The 18,861-nt window shown below is 51.5% G+C and overlaps 1 protein-coding gene across 5 annotated transcripts in view; it reads right to left on the bottom strand.

The window, feature by feature from the left end:
- Nucleotides 1-18,861, bottom strand: part of Pax5 (paired box 5) — a 186,601-nt gene that overhangs the window by 6,787 nt on the left and 160,953 nt on the right. For all 5 annotated transcript variants that reach the window (XM_052717643.1, XM_052717645.1, XM_052717644.1 and 2 more), the window contains one exon: nucleotides 4,451-4,537. In XM_052717643.1, the coding sequence (XP_052573603.1) occupies nucleotides 4,451-4,537 (87 nt within the window). The remainder of the gene's footprint in view (nucleotides 1-4,450; nucleotides 4,538-18,861) is intronic.

Genomic DNA, 18,861 nt, shown 5'->3' with positions numbered 1-18,861 from the left:
CCAGAGGGACGGGCTTATTGCAGCAGACAGAAGTTGGGGCTCTATCAGCCAGTCTTGTGGGGTGGGCTTAATGAGCTGAATTCCCAGAGGAATGGGCTTGGATTTGTTCTGGAGACTCACTCAAATCCAAACCAACCCTGGCTGTTCTCCCAGATACCCTAACTGGGGGCGGAGCCTGGCTGTTCTCCCAGATACCCTAACTGGGGGCGGAGCCTGGCTGTTCTCCCAGACACCCTAACTGGGGGCGGAGCCTGGCTGTTTTCCCAGATACCCTAACTGGGGGCGGAGCTGTGGGGTTTTCTTCACAGGCCCAAACATGTCTCCGTAAAAGGCGTTGACCAGGCGGATTTGCTCCCCTGAGCCTCAGTTGTTTTCTTCTTTAAAAAGGGGTCACAGGGGGGCAAATGTGAGGGCACCCAGGAATGAGGGTGTGATGGGGCTGTGGGAACGGTCACTTTCTTCTAAGGACTTAACATCTGTTAACTCTCAGGTAGGAACTACAGTTGTCCCTGTTTTATGGATGAGGGACACTTGCCAAGGCCATTTGGCTAGCATGCAGTAGGGTAGGGGACACTTTGGCATCCGGACTCCCTTCTACACTCAGCCTCACAGGCTGGTCCACTCTTGCCTCTGACTCAGGAAGACGGTATAGCCTCAGGCATCGATAGTGTGGCACCTCCCCTTGCTGTTCCAGAAAGCCCAGGCAAGCATTCCACACCCAAGAATCCCCAAAGACACTCTCCTGCGGCCTCCAAGGTCACCTCCCCACTCCAACCCTGACTCTGTGGGATGGGACAGCAGCAGGGTGGGGGTGGGGTTCATTCCCTGCAGGTCTGGAAATTGCTCAAGAATATGAAAATCATAGGGGCTGCCCTCACAAAGGGTCCACAAGGGGCAGCGGGTAGAGGGAATGGCTCTCTCGAAGCCCTGTGGTGAGGTTTCCAACTTCCTCCCACAGCTCTGTTTACCCCGCAGGGCTTTGCCAGCCTGGGTGGCAGCCCTGGCTGAGGGTTTGGTTTACCACAGAAAATGAAAACATCACCTCACAAAGCACTCTGTCTTCTTGGTGCCCATTAGACCTCCACTAGAATAAACTTGTCCTTCCTCCTGTCATTTTTCCTCTCTAATTCACATTATCATCAATTTACCTCGTGACACAGTCATTCCAGGTTGGCTCAGGCCTGGTCCCCTCCCTAATCCCTTTACAGCGGCCACAGGCTGCCCTATTCTAATCCTAATTGACCATGGCCTGCTTCTCTGCTGCCAGACCTGCCAGCTCTGCTTGCCTCTGTTGCCCCCTCACCAGCTTGGGGGATCCCACAGGATGAGGTGTTGAGGGGGGCTCTCAGTCCTCACCCTGACTGCGTTGGTAAAGGAGGCTTCAGCCAGGTCAGCTGGGGTACCTGAGGGGCCGGTGCAAGGCTGTGTCTGAGTGGGAAGAGTGAGCTGTGATGTGTGTCTTCACCTGAGCCTGAGGAAACACAGGACAGGTCACCACATTCCTGGCCTCCTTCACCCCAAATCAGAGAAGTCATCAGACTGGGTCTTTCTAGGCTGACATGGGATTTGTTTGGCCAAACCACTGAAAAGTCTGTGGCAGGGCCTGTATGATGGGAGCAGACTGGAGCTATTTGCAGGGCTTGTGGTCAGGTGAGCCACGTGTCTTCATCTTCATGCAAGCAGGATCCCTATGGATCCAGAGCACCATGCCTCAAGAGCTTCACCTTCGGTGCCTGAGTGAGAGAGAGGCTACCATGGTAACCATCCTCATTTTATCCCTGAGCCAACTGAGGCCCAGGCTGGTGGGTGGCCTGACGGATCCAGGTTACGGACTCGAGCCATGTCTCATGTTTGTAGGCCCCGCATGATTTACACACCTCTTGTGTTGGCACCTTTCCTGTGGCACAGGCCGGCCTCTGACTCATCCTCCCAGCTTCCCTTGTGGCTGGGGCTCAGGCATTCTACCTGAGGGCTGCCCACTAGACTTTCTTGTGTTGGACATTGATGGAGAAGAAAGCCACTTAAGGAAGTGGGCTGGGGGGCTCCATTCACTAGGAACAGGTGTCAAAGGCCTCCATGTCTGAATGGAGGCAGGGAACAGCTTCCCATGCTGTCGAGCACCTAGGGGAAGCTGCGTCGTGGCGTAATTGGTGGGTGCCAGCTGGCAGCAGTGGGGGTACTTACAGCAGAGCAGCCCTGCCATGCAACTGGGTGTGTTCCTGGCCCTTGTACCATGCCCATCTATTGAGTCTGTCTGGAGATTCTGGGAATCTCTGATGTCCTTTACTAAATATGTTTCTGCTTAAATCAGCCAGAGTGGATTCTGTTGTTTGCAATTATAAGTCATTAACCTGGCTCTCAAAACCAGCCTGCTGTCCTCATCACACACAAGGCTTGAGTGTTTGAGGGCTCTCACCTGTTTCTGCAGGGGCCTGAGGCTTCCTTCCAGCTGCCGCTGTCCAGCCTGAATTAGCTAGGGAGCTTGAGAGACTCCCACCACACACTGCCTAAGGATGCTGACTCTGGAGCCAAGGTGATACCTTGTCTGTCACCTGCCCGTGGGTGCATGAGTCTGCCTTTCTGAGCCTCACTTCTCTGTATCTCAGAGATATTAGGATGGTTCCCACAGGGCTTTTGAAAGCATAAAATGAGACGACCATGTGAAGCATTTCCCATGTGCCTAGATAGATTGTAGATAATCAGAGTTCGGATTCTGCTTCTTCCCCATTTTTCTAGCCCTCCTGAAAACCCTCAGCACCTAGTACAGGTACACCTGTGCGAGGCTTCCTCACCCCGAGCCTGTGAGATCTCTGGACAAAGCCTGGCATTATGGGCTGTGGACTGGCTTTTACTTAGACTTGAGCAGAAAAGCCTCAGGTCCCCACAACCCCTTTGGACATGTCACTGCCCTGCCATCTGTTCCCAACTTCTCAGCCTGGTTCAAAGTCCCTCATTCTTGCATATTCCACAACCATCCCAACTCCAATACCACCCCTGGGCAGTTTCATCCCTGCTGCTCTGCCCCTTAAATCCCCAGAAGCGAGCATCACTGCTAATCTCTGGGATGTCTTGTGAAAAGCACAACATGGTGACTCCTCTTGGCAGGCAGGGCTTTGTGCCACCATGGGCTGCATTCCTGCCCTTCTTGTGTTCCCTAGGCCGTGAAATCAGGCCTGGGTCAGTGTGGCCTTAGAAAGCCATTCCCACAGGCCCCAGACCTCCTGTGAGACACACTCCCTGTGAGTCTCCCTGTAGAACTGGGACCAGGGAGTCTTTTGTAAGGCAGGCTGGAATTCTCGCTCACATGGAGCATCAATGGTCAGTGCCCCTCTTCTGTCCACAGCTGTGCATGACACACCAGAATGCTTGGAGTAGGCCAAGGTCCCAAGAGCATATCCCACATCCAGTTCTGGTGGTACTGAGGAACGTGGCATCCATACCATGCTCTGTCTTAATCAAACCAGACCAGGGGAAGGAATCAAGGCTGAGACTTTACAGGCCTAGGGGTTGGCAATAATTAAGGATCCGGGGAATTAATGGGCTCTCACTGGAGGAGGTCTTGCTAGTGCGGACAGATAGGCCAGAGCAGTCTCAAAAACCTCTCCTTCCACTGCTCCAAGTAGAACTCTTTAGCTGACTGTAGGGGTGAGAGCAGTATTGTAACCTGCAAGCTGATTGGCTGGTTCTATCTGCTAAGGGGTGACGTCTGCATCCAGGACCTCTGTTTCAAGTTACTTCCGCTTTGACGGACACTCATCTGCTGGTTTCGTGTAGGTTTAGGTTAACAAAACTAATGGCTCTTCTTGAACCTTGGAGGGCAAAGTCAGTCCTGCTTGGGGTGTAAGAGTGTGTGTGTGTGTGTGTGTGTGTGTGTGTGTGTGTGTGTGTGTCTGTATGTCTCTGTGTACAAATACACCATGATGTTCACAGACCAGAATGTTCCAGCCGTGGACATTCTGCCAGTTTGAGTCTTGGATAAAGGTTAGGCACCAGCTGAGCCCTACACAGCGTGCCTTGGCAGGCCACAGGGCAGCTGGTTCCTAATAGAGTTGGCACCCGTTGTGCCCATAGCAGACATCATTAATCAATCACTGGGCCTCAGAGCCCTTAGCAAGTCAGTTTTCCAGGCAGCCAGCACCAATCAATCCAAGTTTGTATTTCCAGTGCCTTTTGTTTAGGGAATTGCACTATATTTAATAGTTCTTAAGAAATACTAGTTACTTATGGGCAAGCACTTTCCCTGCTTTCTTTCCTTTCTCACATTCCTGCTCCCTTGAGCTGCAGTGGCATTAACTACCCTAAGACCACCATAACAGCCCCTGTATTCCACATTCATGGAGCAAAATACCCATCTCACCCCAGTTGACCAGACCTTGAAAGGGACCCTAGCCCAATGAGGAAGCCAAGTAAGGCATCCAAGGACCCAGGGACCCCATAGGACAGTACTCACCAAGCAGTCCTGGGTTGGGGAACCTCCATGAATCATTGTAGGAGGAATACTGAGGGTGGCTGTAGGGACTCCCAGAAAATTCACTCCCTGCAGGAGGCGGGAAGAGAGACAAACAGGAGACAAATGTCAAATCAGGCTCAGAAAAGGCTGTGGATTCAAGCCAGCTTAAATACTGACTATCGAAGGCGCTTGTCTCCTCCGCGAGCTTCAGGTACTTTTGGTTACCAACTATAGCACACCGGGGCTATATCCTCATGCAGTGAGCTGTTTATTCCACCCTGAAGCACTTTGTATCAATGGGAAGAGAAGGCACAGAGTCCTCATGTGCAGGGTGGGGGGGGGGGGGGGTCTCACTTGGTACACCTGCCTAAGTTCAATCCTAGCCCGCTGGGCTGTCAACACTGGCTGAGGCTCCTAAGGACCCCAGTGTGGGGTGGTCCCACTGCTCACGGCCTTAGCTCTAGTGTGGCCCCTCTGTGCTGTGAATTCAGAGTGACCGTGCCAAGGGCAGCCAACTGAACAGGGACATGAGACCCAGGGGCACCCCGTGTGTCTGGAGAATTCAGATAGCACCCTGCTGACATGAAGGGACAGGCTAGTGCTTATGAAATACAAAAGAGGGAGTGGGCTGGGGTCTTCTAGGCACTGGGGAGGACAGTCGTTCATGTTGTGGGCATGCTCAGGCAGGCACTGTGAGGTGCGCGTGGGTGAAGGGAGGGTGGCGTGGGCCCAGAGGACAATTCGCTCAGATCCAGCAACCCGAAGAGCTGAGCACCCACCCCTGGCTGTTCCCCGGGTTTGCAGTAGCCCCAGGGGAGTCTCTTTTCTGCCAGCTAGGCCAGGGCACAGCTTCAAATCCTGTCCCCACACTCTGGTAGCCGCAGACGCTGCCCATTTCCTCCTCCCTTCTCCCTACAGCTGGGGCCCCGGAGGGCAGACCGGGTTCTCCAGCCTCCACGCCGAGTGTCTGAGAGCCCGGTGTGTCTAGCAGAGGCTTTGGAGCAGGGCACAGAAAGCCAGTGGGGCATTGAACGATTTTCTTAAACCTCAGGTAAGGCCCTCCCCTGCTGGAGACGACAGGAGGTACATGGTCCTGAGAGACAACCTGAGGCCAAGCATGACTCCATGATCCCCCTAAAGGGAACGCACAGAGGTCAAAGGACAAGAGGCTTTGGAGGAGACCAGTCCTCCGCCCACCTCATAGGCAAGCACAGGCAGAGTGTACACACACACACACACACACACACACACACACACACACACACACTCCTGCTCAGGCCTCTCCTGGGGCCACTCCCAGCCTGACAGGCTGAGCCTTCCAATTCTCTGTTTTTTATGCCTCAGTGGTCAGGGTGTCAGGTTCCGGCATACAGAGGGAAAGAGTGGTGACAGTGTGTGTGTGCAGCCCAGCCTCGGCATATCCGTCAGCGCCACAGTGCCTCCTCCCACCCCCTTCCTCCTCCCCCTCCCCCTCCCCCTCCCCCTCCCCCTCCCCCTCCCCCTCCTCCTCCCCCTCCTCCTCCTCCTCCTCCTCCTTGTCCTCTTTGAGAAGCAGGTTGGGAGGAATGTGGTTGGAGGGAGGCCTGGATAGGGGGACACACTGTCCCCAAGGCTCTGACACCATAAACTGCCCGTCAGAGGTACACCCTGATAGTGCTGAGCCTGGCCTGTCTCTGAATAGCACCATTGCTCATACTGCCAGGCCACCTCTTCCAGGAAGCTTCTCTGAGCTCCATCCCCCAAGGGGCGGGGTGAGTCCCAGGGCCACTCAGGTAGAGGGAGCTGGCACGGACCCCTGGAGGTCTGCGAAGGTGCATAAGCAACTTCCAAATCCGGGAGAAGGTGAAGAACCTAAGCCAGCACCGCCACATTCTTCCACCTACGTGGCTTCCAGGAGGCACCCTTTCCTGCCCCTCCACTGGCACACAGTCTCCTGCATGATCCTCTAGCATCTCATTGGCCTTTCCTTGGGTGAAGTCCCCACAGCATGGGAGAGTCTGCTCCTACTGGTCTGTGCCCTGCCTGCTCACCACATATCACCCTGTTTCCAGCAGACAATAGTTCATTGGTATCCCCATGGCACAGAGTCCCTGAGGCTCCCTCCTACCCCCTTTCTGGGCCCCATGCAGGAGAGGCCCTCCCTGGATGCTTTCTGTGACCAGCCCATCCTTCTGTCCTGCCATGGTTTATTCCACAGAGCTTATCACATCCCAACCTGTCTTGTTCACCACTCTCATCTTGTTAATTATCTGTCTCTTCCATGAGGCTGATAACTCCTTGGGGACAGAGTTTTGTCTGTTTATGTCTCGATCCCAAGCTTCATCACCAGGCTTGGCATCCATCTAGCATGCATGGATGACTAATTGTTAAGTGAGTGAGTGACTGAGTGAGTGAGTGAGTGAGTGGGTGAGTGAATGAGTGAGTGAAACTCCTAGGTCAACCAGGGACACATTACCGAGTGGATCTCTAACTTGGACAGTGGCCACCACTACTTCCATTATTAGCTTCCACAGCCAGGGACATGCTGTGGCATCTGCTGTGGGCTACAATTTAAAGCAATTTCTGATTCGCTGTCCACCACAGCATCCTGTACCCAGAGGAAACAAGCCCACCAGGACCCCCAGCTGGTATGCTCAGAGCCATGGTGAGGTGGGCACCTGGGTCCTTGTCCTGTGACATGCCCTGTTAGACTAGTACATTCTTAGTAAGGGGAGCTTGGCCATCTTAGGGACATGAGACCAGCCTAGAGGCTCTCCAATCACCTGTTGGGGACTCTGCCATGGCCTGATTATGTAGTAATCTAGCAGAGTGTTCGGAGTGGAGATGCCAGAGCCTTATGACCAGGGACGCTATCCACAGATCTGGTCCACGCAGTCCCAAAGCTGGTTGTGGGACAGCAGACTGACCAGGTGGACACCACAGTCCTTGATCAATTTGGCACAAAGTCGAGGATGTGGGGCCAGGCTTCCTGGGTTCAAATCCTGAGCCTGCCTTTTCAAAGTTCTGGAACTCTCAATGGGTCACTCAGCTCCTCTGTCTCAGCTCCTTCTCTGACAAGTTAGGGCAATTTCCAAGTTCGTGTGGTACTGTGGAGTGTTCAGAGGAGGCTCATGTTCCTCCACCAGTCACCAAACCCTCCTCCACGTCCAGGATCCCACTGAACCTCCTAGGCACCTTGCGATGCTCACAATATTGTTAAAACTGCATTTCAGATGTGAAATGTTCTCACTCAGGCCAGAACACAACTCCAAGGCCAGGTTCCTGTCTCCTGGCCCTGAACTTGCTTATCTTTAAGACATTGTTTTCCCACCCTGGACCTCTGTTTCCTCATTTGACAAAGGACAGAGCAGACCAAATATTTTCAACCTTCCTAATGCTGTGACCCTTTAATACAGCTCCTCATGTGGTGACCCCCAACCATAAAATGATCTTGTTGCTAATTCGTAACTGTAATTTTACTGTTATGAACTGCAATGTAAATATCTGATATTTATATATTTGTATATACATTTATATCCGATATGAGACCCCAAAGGGGTCAGGACCCAGGGGTTGAGAACCACTGCTATAGACCCTTCCTGGATCCACTCAGCAGCTATGGGGCTCCAACCTCCTTACTACCATCCCAACACTGAGGAGCACCTCATTTGTTGCTGGAACTTCACAAAAGCAGCTTGTAAAAGCAAGGTGTACTTAGCTTAGAGTCCTGGGGCAGCTCCTTGGCCCACTGAAGGGTTACTGAGCCCGGCCTCAAGGATGGGTAGAACTCCAGCACCAAAGGGATGCAGGGACTCAGGGCGGAGCAGAAAGCTGGGGCTGAGGCTTGAGGCCAGTTAGTGTGTGACATGAGGTGGTGCAGCCTTCCAAGAAGCCCCAGCAGAGGCAGCTGCAGGGTGTGTCAGGGTCAGGATGGAAGGGTTTTCTTTAGCATGCCCCTGGTTACCAATGGAAGTAGTCGTGGCCACGGCAGAGGGAACTGGCCATCCACAGGCATGAAATCCTCCTCCAGAGCAGGCTTCCTGGGAGTAGGAAACCCAAGGCCCTCCTTCTGGCTTTTGCTGGGGCTTCCAGAGGTGAAGCCAGCAGGCCCGAGGTCAAAGGTCACACAACGAAACACCTTCCCTTGTGAATTTGCCCAGTGAAAAGGACTGCCCTGCCTTGGGGCTCCTTGCCTCGTTCTACTGATTCATACTCTGGGCACCTCTCAAAGCTGTGAACTCCTTAAGTCCTAGCTTTTATTTCTTTTTAACAAGTCAGGTTCTGTAAGGCCCAAGTTGGGGGTGAGTTTGTGTCCTGATAGCTGTCACTCGGTCGGCGGGACCTCCATCCAGGAGGCACCAGGCACACGTAAGACCCAAAATTAACCTGTAAGCCCCACCTGCCCAAGGACCAGGCAACTTCCTGGAATGCCGGGAGTTGTAGTTCTTAAAAAGTAACAACAAAGCCTCATGAGAAAGTACAGTGACCTAGGGGTTTTGTCCATATAAAGCCATACAGTGTGTGTCTCAGGGCCATTCAGCTGGGATATTTCCAGGAGTGGTCCTGACCAAATTCCATCTTGGTCAGTATTTAATATTTTAATAAAGCTTGCTTCAAATTTGGCCCCAAGTGGTAGAACTGGTTTTCTGTGGTGATCTCAGGATTAACACTCATTGGCTCTCCTTCAAGGCAAGTCCGGATGCTGCCTAGAGTTGGACGCATGGAATCACCTAAGAACTCTCCAAAAGAAACCAGTGCCATGGTCTTCTCCATCCTGGCCAGGGAAGTGGTCCCATGGAGGGAAACCATGTGGACTCAGGCCTGTAGTTAGCAGGCAAGCTGGCCCCACATGGTGAAAGTAGACAGAGCTGAGGGGTGCCTGAGAAAATGGAAGGGCCTGATTGGAAGGACTTGAACATGCACATGCTCCACATGGAATGTGTGAGCGTAGTGTGTGTGTGAGCATGTGTGTGTGTGTGTGTGTGTGTGTGTGTGTGTGTGTGTGTGTGTGTGAACATTTGAAGATTTTGAGTCCTCGATCCAGCTCTAAGGTGCCCTGGTAGGGGTGAAAGTCACCACCCCCTGTTCATCTCTCATGCATTCATAAAGCTGGCCATTCACTGCTGTGGTTTGCACATGGATGCCCTCTCCAAAATTCATGGAGAAACTTGTATGTCACATGACTATTTTGAGGGTGGCCTTTATGAGGCGATGAGGTCATTCAAAAGGACTTAGGTTCTTCTCAGGAGAGTGGGCTGTAGGAAGCAAACCCAAACTTCCCTGCGTGTCTCTTGTGTGTGCCCTCACCCTTCAGCTTTCCTCCACATCATCACGTCCTGGCTAGATGCCACTGCTATGCCCTTACACTTTCCAGAATCCACAGTGAGCTCAGATAATCTTCTCTTCCTTATAAATTACCCAGCCTCAGGTACTTTGTTATAGCAATAGAAAACATCCCGAGACAACATCCCAAGACTAGAGTTGGTGTTTTCCCCAGACATGGAAGTCAGAGGAGATGCCTGGGTGCCATCTTTGTGTAGCCAATGGAGTTACAATGTAGGTATGGTTATAAAGGACAGTGTAGATCATAGAGTCCCAGGGCAGTGTGGGAGAGAAGCCTGGGAACACTGCAAAACTCTGAAGGACATCGTAGTTTTCTACGAGGTGGCAAACAAGGGTCTGATTCCAACTTGCTTTTAGTTGAAGTGCTAAGGGAGAGCATCCAGAAAGGAGGCACCGTGTGAACCAAGGCTGGCAGGAGTTGGCCAGTGGTGACTCAGGATGGGATTCAAGCTGTATCAACAGGTCAGAGAGCAGCAGCCCCAGGCCATGCCCTGGGTATGCGGCAGCCTGCTGTTGCCTAGAGATGCTACCATGGAGAAGAAGGTAGAGAATGGCCTTTAGGGAGCTGGAAAGAGTGCTTGCCCTTCCAGAGGACCAGAGCTCAGTTCCCAGCACCTACATCTGGCAGTTCACAACTGCCTGTAACTGCAGCTCCCGTGGATTCTTCTAGCTTCTGAGGACACCCACACACACATATATAGACACACAGACATGCACACAAATGAAAACAAAATCTTTTTAGAAGAAAAGAAAATGGCCTGTGATGTCACACAGACCCAGGCTGCACCACCTGCAGGCTGTGTGGCTGTGGGCATATGGATTTACCCCTTAAGGTTCAGTGTCTTCCTCTCTAAGTAGCAGGAAAGGGAAGTCTCAGCTTCCTAAGCTTGTGGAGAAGGTCAAGTGGCATCATGGTTATAAAGGATCTTTGCAGACCCCAGTTTGAGGGGGTGGGGCTGGATTTCAGCAGTTTTTCATAACTGTTAGGGAAAACTCTAGGCAGGGGAGAAGGGAGCGCACCCCAGACCTCCTCCCCCAGCACAGCAGTCCCTAGACCTTCAGAGGACCTCCTCTCTACCCTCAGCTACCCCAGGCTGGTCTGTGCTGTATCTCCCCACCACTCTATCCTGCCAAGTATCATTTTTGCATTTTAATTAAGTTACCAACATCAGTATATTTTCTCTTAAGTATTCTAGCACGTACATCATGAACTAAAGCTCATAACTGATGTAATGAACACATTTTCCCTTCGGATATGAAGTTTACATGTAATGAAACCAATAAATATAAGCATACTAATGCTTTCATTTGACAAATGCGTGGACCATGTTACCCAAGCTCAGGTCTGGCAAGTTCTAGAATGTTAATATCACCCTACAGAGAATGAGGAGAACCCAGCTGTGTGGATATAACATCATATGCTCTCGGGTTAGCAGTGTTGATCTGGGCTCTGGTCACTGAAGGAGGCTCCTGATGGCCCCATTGATGTCCCTAAGCAGACTACGCTGGGGGAAGGGCTCTTCTCAGAAGTTTAAGGAATGTGACTACGAGCTGAGCCTGCTGGTACAGGTCTGTCATCCCAGCCACTGTGGAGGCTGAGAAACAAGAGGACGGTAAGGGCGGTAAGTTCAGGGTCTACACCACAGAGAGAGTTCAAGGCCAGTCTGTGCAACGTATTGAGAGTCTGTCTCAAAACAGAAAGTGACAAGAGGACTAAGGGTGGGAGGGCTAGAGTGCAATAAAAACGTGTCAAAACCAACCAACCAAACAAACACAAAAACCAAAGGGAAAACAAACACACACTTAGGATAGATGTGGGAGTCCCCCAAACATCACAGCCTTCCAAATACAGATGCATCAAACACAAAAGTGAACTCTCGGGACAATTAAGTCTGGAGGGGGCTGTGATAAAGTGTTCTGCTGCGGCTGCCTGGGAAGTCTGGGCTCCAGCATCATAGGTGTTTCCATTTTCCCCTTCGCTCCAAACCCAGAGATGGCAAGAAAGTCAAAGTTTCCTAAAATTCTCAGAAGTGACAGGCAAACAGGCCCCGCATAGCTCTTAATTAACCCAAAACGACACCTGCCAGATGACGGGATTTGCGAGCTGGCTGGGGGCCGACCTGTCTGCAGATGGTGGGCTCCCACCTCCGCTCCAGACCTTGGCCAGCTGCAATTAACATAGGGAAAGTCTTTCAAAGTGACTTCCCAGTCAACTTCTGTTTCTGAAGGAGTCAAACTGGGCTGGCAGAGAAAATCTTTGTGGAGGAGGAGGAAGAGGAGGAGAAGGAAGGAGAAGAGATCTGAAAGGAGCTAAGGCTACCTTAGCTCCTCCCAGTGGTCTTGTAGAGCCACGTGACAGGTGGTGGATCAGGGATCAGCAGGTACCTGGGCTGTTGCCATTTGGAACTGTTTGTGACCACAGTGATCAAAATGAGGACAGGACACAGACATAGCCAGCCTATGCATCATTGTTATTATATACATATACATATTACATATAGGCAGGATGTATACATATATGCACACACGTATGAATATACAGCAATATACACAACATATGCATAGATATGTGTGTCTATGTATATGTGTGTATTTGACAGAGCTCTGTCAGAGTCACTCTGAGGGACCAATAAACAACTAATTTCTTACCAAGCCTCAGTTTTCTTATCTGTGAAGGTGGCACATATGCAAATGACCTCCAAGAGGCTTCTCTGTCCCAACTTCCCTGAACCCAGCCTCCAGCCTGGCCCTTCCCAGGCTAAGGGATGCTTGCCCTTCCTCTCCACGGCAAGACCTTCCTGGGCTCCCAAAAGGGAGGCAAAAACCCAAGCTCAGGAAAGGTCAGCCTGTCAACGCGGACAGCCCTGTGTGGTGCGCATCGATCCACCACTGGGAAAAACCTCCTCTCCTACCAGCTCAGGCTTTCCTTCAGAAATGCCGAGGAAGAGAAAAACCAAGAGAGAGGGTGGCCATGAGGAGAGAATGCACAATGGATTCTTGTCTGTTGCTGGTGGCCCACGGCAGTGCTGGAGAGCTGCAGAGACCTGGGTGAGCACAGGCCTGAGCACTGATTCTGCTACTGGCCAGCCAAAGACTGTCATGTGACCTCCTGGCTCCGTTGTGTGTGGTGTGTGTGTGTGTGTGTGTGTGTGTGTGTGCGCGCGCGCGCGCGCGCGCGCGTGCTCTGCTTCCCATGTCTACACTTAAAAACCTGCAGATTCTCCAGGGACTCATGGCTGCATTATAGCACCCCAACCTTAGGCCATGGCACACCCAGACTCTACCCTGTGATGGTCTATCAGATGCAAGAGTTGGGCCTTGAGCTGCATAGTCCTATTGACATTGACATAGACTGATGAATAACTAAGTTTTAAAGGCGTAAATGTGCATTAGCCATAGACCAAGCAGGGTAGGTCTATTGTCTTGTCCCTGTGGTTTATTTCCCCTCTTCCTTTGACATGCTTGTCCCAGGAGGCATTTGGGACCATTGGTTATGCTGTCGCACATATTCAACATGGTTCAATGTAAATCTGCTTTCTTTTTTTTTTTTTTTTTTTTGGTTTTTCGAGACAGGGTTTCTCTGTGTAGCTTTGCGCCTTTCCTGGAACTCGCTTTGGAGACCAGGCTGGCCTCGAACTCACAGAGATCCGCCTGCCTCTGCCTCCCGAGTGCTGGGATTAAAGGCGTGCGCCACCACCGCCCGGCTTAAATCTGCTTTCTTACTGTAGTCTCATTCCAAAATTCTGATCCATTATGCTCCACTATAAGCATACAACGGGCAAGACAACACACATGACCTCCTTCTACTCCCTATGGTGCCAGATAATACCAGATTTTTATGGGTATGAATGCAGGGCAAGGGAGCCTGGAACCCCGCCATGCCTCAGCAGGATGCGCCCAAGTTGCCTCATGTAGGCTGGTCAAGGCCCTTTGGGATCTGCTTACAATGGACCATCCAGCCGCACTTCACTGTCCCTTGCCACACGGCGTGTTCCAAGTTCCCACCCTACTGACATTTCCCATGCACGGTCCGTCTCCATCTGAATGTGCCATTTTCTTCAACCCAAGCTTTGCCTTCCTTTCAGCTTCATGTCCTATCCCCAACTCATCAAGACCCAGCTCAAATGCCACCTCCTCCAGGAAGCTCTTCTGGATAACCTTCCCTAGTGAGAGAGTTCTGCCTCTGTCCCCTGAGTCCCCAGTCCTGGATCCATCACTGTACTTTCTGGCCAGACTCAGGGCCACTGTGAACTGCTTTGGTCTCCCCGCCACTGAGTCTGTGGCTCTTCCAGGCTGACTCTGGCCACCGACAGACCCTTCTAGCCCTAACACAGGGCCCTGCCCGTATCATCAATGCTGACTGTGGGCACTGAGTGTGGCCTACAGTGGTCACAAACTATTCCTAGGAGCCCCCATGCTCCCAGTTCCACAGCTCAGATGGAATGACACTGAGGTGTGATCTGTCACCTGAGATAACTAACTTGAAGAGGAAACAGGTTTATTTTGGCTCACGGTTTTGAGGTTTCAAACCTATTGGTTTGAAGTTTGTAACGGGGGTGGGTGTGGGAGGTTAGGGGGCAGCCTATCATGGCGGAAGACATAACAGAGCGAGGCTGCTCACCTCACAGCTGGGAAATGGAAAAGAGAAAGAAGGAAGATCTGTGCCTAGAATCCCCCTCAGTGTCCCAATGACTTAAAGAACTCCCATTGGCCCACCTCTTACAGGTTCTTTCACATGTCAATAGCGCTAGGCTGGGGCCTTCAACATAAGGGTCTTAGGGATCCCTCCCGATCTAGACTACAGTAGTTACCAAGAAAACCCACCCACATATCCATGAAGGTGTCTAATGATCTCACGAGGTCCACACTGGACTCATTGTGCTCACTGTGAGAACACATTCAGGGCAGCTTATGAGTTGAAAAAGAAAGAGTAAAATGGTTCTTCTGACCCTTGAGATCCTGAGACTCCTCCTGGATCTCAGACATGAACTTAGGGAAACTCACCTGCCATCTCCGACTCAGGGCTACATCTTTACTGTTAGGGCCACACACTAGTGACAGACTTTATTTCGGCAAACCCATCTCATTCAGCATTCACAGTGGCCTTTCTCCCAGAGATCAATACCCTCGGGAGGAGGAGCCCAGGTCCCAGACCTGTGAGAACTTCTGTAACAATGGCACATGGGTGTCAGCAGAAGTAAAAGTAGATTCAGGAGCAACGTGGCAGCTGAAAACCATTTTGACTAAGAGAGCCAGGAAGTGGCTGTTGTCAGAGGACATTGGAATCTCATCACATACTTGCTTCCAAAATTCATCCCTGTCCACCTGCCAGCCCAGGCAACATTCTGAAGCATTGAAAAGTATGGAGGAAGTCCCATCTCTTCCCTGCCAAGAGGCCAGTTCAGCAGGAGGTTGGATGCCTCCCTAAAGGCCCATTGTTAAAGACTTAGCACCCAGAGTGGTGCTCCTGAGCAGGGCTGTGGGTCTTTCGGGGGTGGACTAGTGGGAGGCCTTTAACTCTCTGAGGGTGGGTGTCCGGTCCCTTCCTCTCTCTGCTTCCTTATTCACCATGTCACTGTTTACCAAAATGCACATGCCACTCCTGCCACAGGCTCAGACCAGCGAGCCGGTCCGATCTTGAACTTGAATATTCATAACCACTGACCTCTTTTCTAGGTGAGTAGCCTGTCTCGGGCAGTTGTTTGTTTGTGTGTGTAGAGAATCCAGGGTGGTGTGTCCCCTGCTCTTCTCTCAATACTGCATCACAGCAGCTGCAGGAATCAGACCCTGGCTGGCAAACCCGGGAACAGGGGCAGCTCTGAGCTGCAGCATGAGTTTAGAATTAGTGACAGAAAGGTGTGTACAGTTTCCTGCACAGGCTAAGAGCGTAGTGGCTGCCTCTCTGTTAATAGTTGGGAGGCCGCCACCAGGCCTGGCCATTGCCCACTGGCACTCACTTGAATGGCATTGGAAAAGTCAGTGTAACTGAATCTGAGGGGCTGAGTAATCCCAGCACTCATGGGGCCAAATAATATTGACATACTTGAAAGTTCTTTGTGAATTAAAAAGTATGACACAAATGTAAGGGACTATTTGATATCAAACTCAATGCTCTGTATGACTGATGGAAAAAATGAACATGTTGGGGACTTTTATTCTCTGTGTTAAAAGATATATTTCAGACGGTTAACACAAAAACCCACAACTGGTCAAAGTACAGAAAATGAGTGTCTGTGGAGCATTCAACCATAAAGGAGACATCTACACCACATTCCCTCCCTCCAAGGCTCAGTGACCATCTCAGGAGAGGGGACAGAAAGCTTCTCAGAGCCAGAGGTCAGGGAGGATTGGAGCAAGACAGCGTCTTCAGGACAGGACAGGACACTGCACCTCGAACTCACGGCAGCTGTGGTGCCCACGCAAGACCCACACAAGACCAAGGCAAGTCAACATCTAGCATGGAGGAGGAGGGACCCACAAGCTCCATCCCCTAGCTGAGCAGCTGTAGACAGCTGACTGCTTCTGGGAGAAGAGTCCATTTTCTTAAGGGTGTGGCCCCTGGTGAGTCTGCACTGCTCTGGTTGACGGCCCCACACCTATAAGTATATGAATTGGACTTGGTGGGTTATTAAAAACAAAATGAAGACCAAGTTGGGAAGGGGTGAGGAGTGGAGGGTGGATCTGAGAGGAGTGAGGAGGGCAGAGGGGGTAAATAGAATCAAAATTCTTTGTAAGTATTAAATTATCAAAGAATTAACAAAATATAATATTAAAATACATTTCAGATGTTTCTCTCATGTTTCAACAAGTGTCTAAAATTCTTGATTGTAAGGAAAGCCTCAAACTAGGAACCAGGGCTCCTGATCATGTGTGTCTTCCAGCTTGCCCCTTCCGGGATTGTCTTAGCCTCAGTTTCCCACTGTGGGCAACAGTAAGGTAGATGCAAGATGAGATTGGTGTCTGGGCTTTCTGCCCCTGGGGAATACTCCTGGGACCCGGACCTTGGGCCAGTGACTCTTTGCTTGCTTAATGATACACCAGTTTCCATCCCTTTAACATGTTCTCTTTGTTAATTTGTTTGTGTTTCGAAAATAGACAATTTCCTCCAGGCTGACTGTAAAGACCTTGTCCCTGGTCCCTATCACCAAGATCCTGGTCCCTACCACCAGCTCTCAGTCTCAAAAAATTGTCCCAGCCGGGCGTTGGCGGCACACACCTTTAATCCCAGCACTCGGGAGGCAGAGGCAGGCGGATCTTTGTGGGTTCGAGGCCAAGCCTGGTCTACAGAGTGAGATCCGGGAAAGGAGCAAAGCTACACAGAGAAACCCTGTCTCGAAAACAACAACAACAACAACAAAAAAGTTGTCCCAGGCCACTCCAAGTCAGAGAGCCTCTAGTGTCCCAGCACATTCCCAGGGCCTATAGGGATTCCATTCAGTCAGGTGCCAGCCCAGTGCCAGCTCAAAGCAAATGTACCTTCCTGTGGCCTTGACCTGCCCTGTCCCTCAAAGCATCCGCGGGTCTGGGAGCCCGCAGTCCCCTCTGCTGGTGAGGCTGGGCTTCCCCTGAGCATCTTGGGCTGACTAATGAGATGGAGGTGAAGGTGTCATACCTTGCTGGGAAGTCACAGTGCTAGTCCCGACCTGCACTACCTGCCATCAAATTTTAATGCTGCTGCCGACATATTTATGGAATGCCTCCCCAAGTGTTTGCGAGGAGACCAGACAAGATTTACCTCTGCAATTACTACTGCGATGTGTGGCTTCACTGTGGGCTGGGAACTCCAAAGCCCAGAGCCCCACCGCACCCCGAGGAACACACTCAATTTTGCACACCTTGCCTGCCCCCAGCATACAGGGGTAGGACTGGGAAGTAGAGATGAATCAGATACGGTTCCTGCCCACGGAGAGCCCACAGTCTGCAGGAGGGGGCTGTACACACATAAATTACCTTCCTCTCAGGTGGCTGGGGACCAGTGTGCTGAGACAGGTACTAGAGACAAGATGGGGCTTGGGGTGTGTGTTGGGGGGGTGAGGGGAGGCTTATTTCTTTCCTCAGATTTAGGGTTAAAAAGGAAGCCAGAGATCAGAGCCTTTGGAGACTTCAGCTGCTGTGGCTCTCCTGGTTTATCCTTGCGAGAAGGGACTTCAAGGCTCCCATCCCTCCTGTGCTGGCCTCACGGAGTCACAACCCCCCTTTTCTACAGTGCTACATTCTTGCACAATCCTTTGGGTTTTGCTTTCTTAAAGGAGGTAGTGGGACGCACCCACTTCTTGCTGTTTACCCTTCCTCACTGTGTCAACAATTCCCTTCTTAGACTCTACTCCCCAGACCCCCCTGCAGAGCCGCCCCAGGGCGGGAGCAATGTTCAGTGATGGGGGTGGGGGGACTGTGGAGGGCTCAAGTCTGGATGCTCAGCATAGGCTGCGTAGTATCCCAGCACTCAGGAGGCACAAGCAGGTGGATCTTTGTGAGTTCCAGATCAGCCACATAGTAAAACACTGTCTCAAAGCAACAATAAACAAAGTAAAACAACAACAAACACCACCAGTCTAGCTTATTTGAATGAGTGGAGCCAGCTGTCAGAGTACATCTGGTGAGTTTGAAAACGAGGGAGCAAGGCCTGGTCCTCAGAGCGGCAGGACTGGCCTCCAGCAGAGTTATTGGAAATGTAGATTCCTGAATTAGCAATCTGCAGAGCTGGCCACCTTCTGCTCAGAAGATGTCCCCTTGGCTATGTGCAATGGAGTCGGAGGTACGCTGGTCAACACTGTAGTTTCCCAGCATCCTCTGAGGTCTGAGAGTCCAGGCCTCTGAAACCGGCTCCTCAGAGGTCAATCGCTAAGAAGGCTGTCCCAGCAGGCTAACCACCAAGAAGGACTCGCTGTATAGGAGGCCTCCAGCCATACTTTGGGGCTGCCATTCTTCAGGGTGTCTGGTAATGTACAGGCACTGTGAAGGCACCACCCCCTGGTTAGAACATACACAGGTACCTGGCATGGTCCTGTCTCCACTTCAAAAGTCATTACATCAAAGCCCTTTGCCAGCCTGGGCCTCAGTTTCCCCAAGAACATAGTGAGCAGGTCCAC

The sequence above is a fragment of the Peromyscus californicus genome, unplaced genomic scaffold, assembly GCF_007827085.1.
Source record: "Peromyscus californicus insignis strain IS unplaced genomic scaffold, ASM782708v3 Scaffold_5__1_contigs__length_169319896, whole genome shotgun sequence".
Classification (NCBI taxonomy): Eukaryota; Metazoa; Chordata; class Mammalia; order Rodentia; family Cricetidae; genus Peromyscus; species Peromyscus californicus.
Note: the sequence above shows the minus strand (reverse complement) of the source record. Positions and strands in the feature narration are given on the sequence as shown.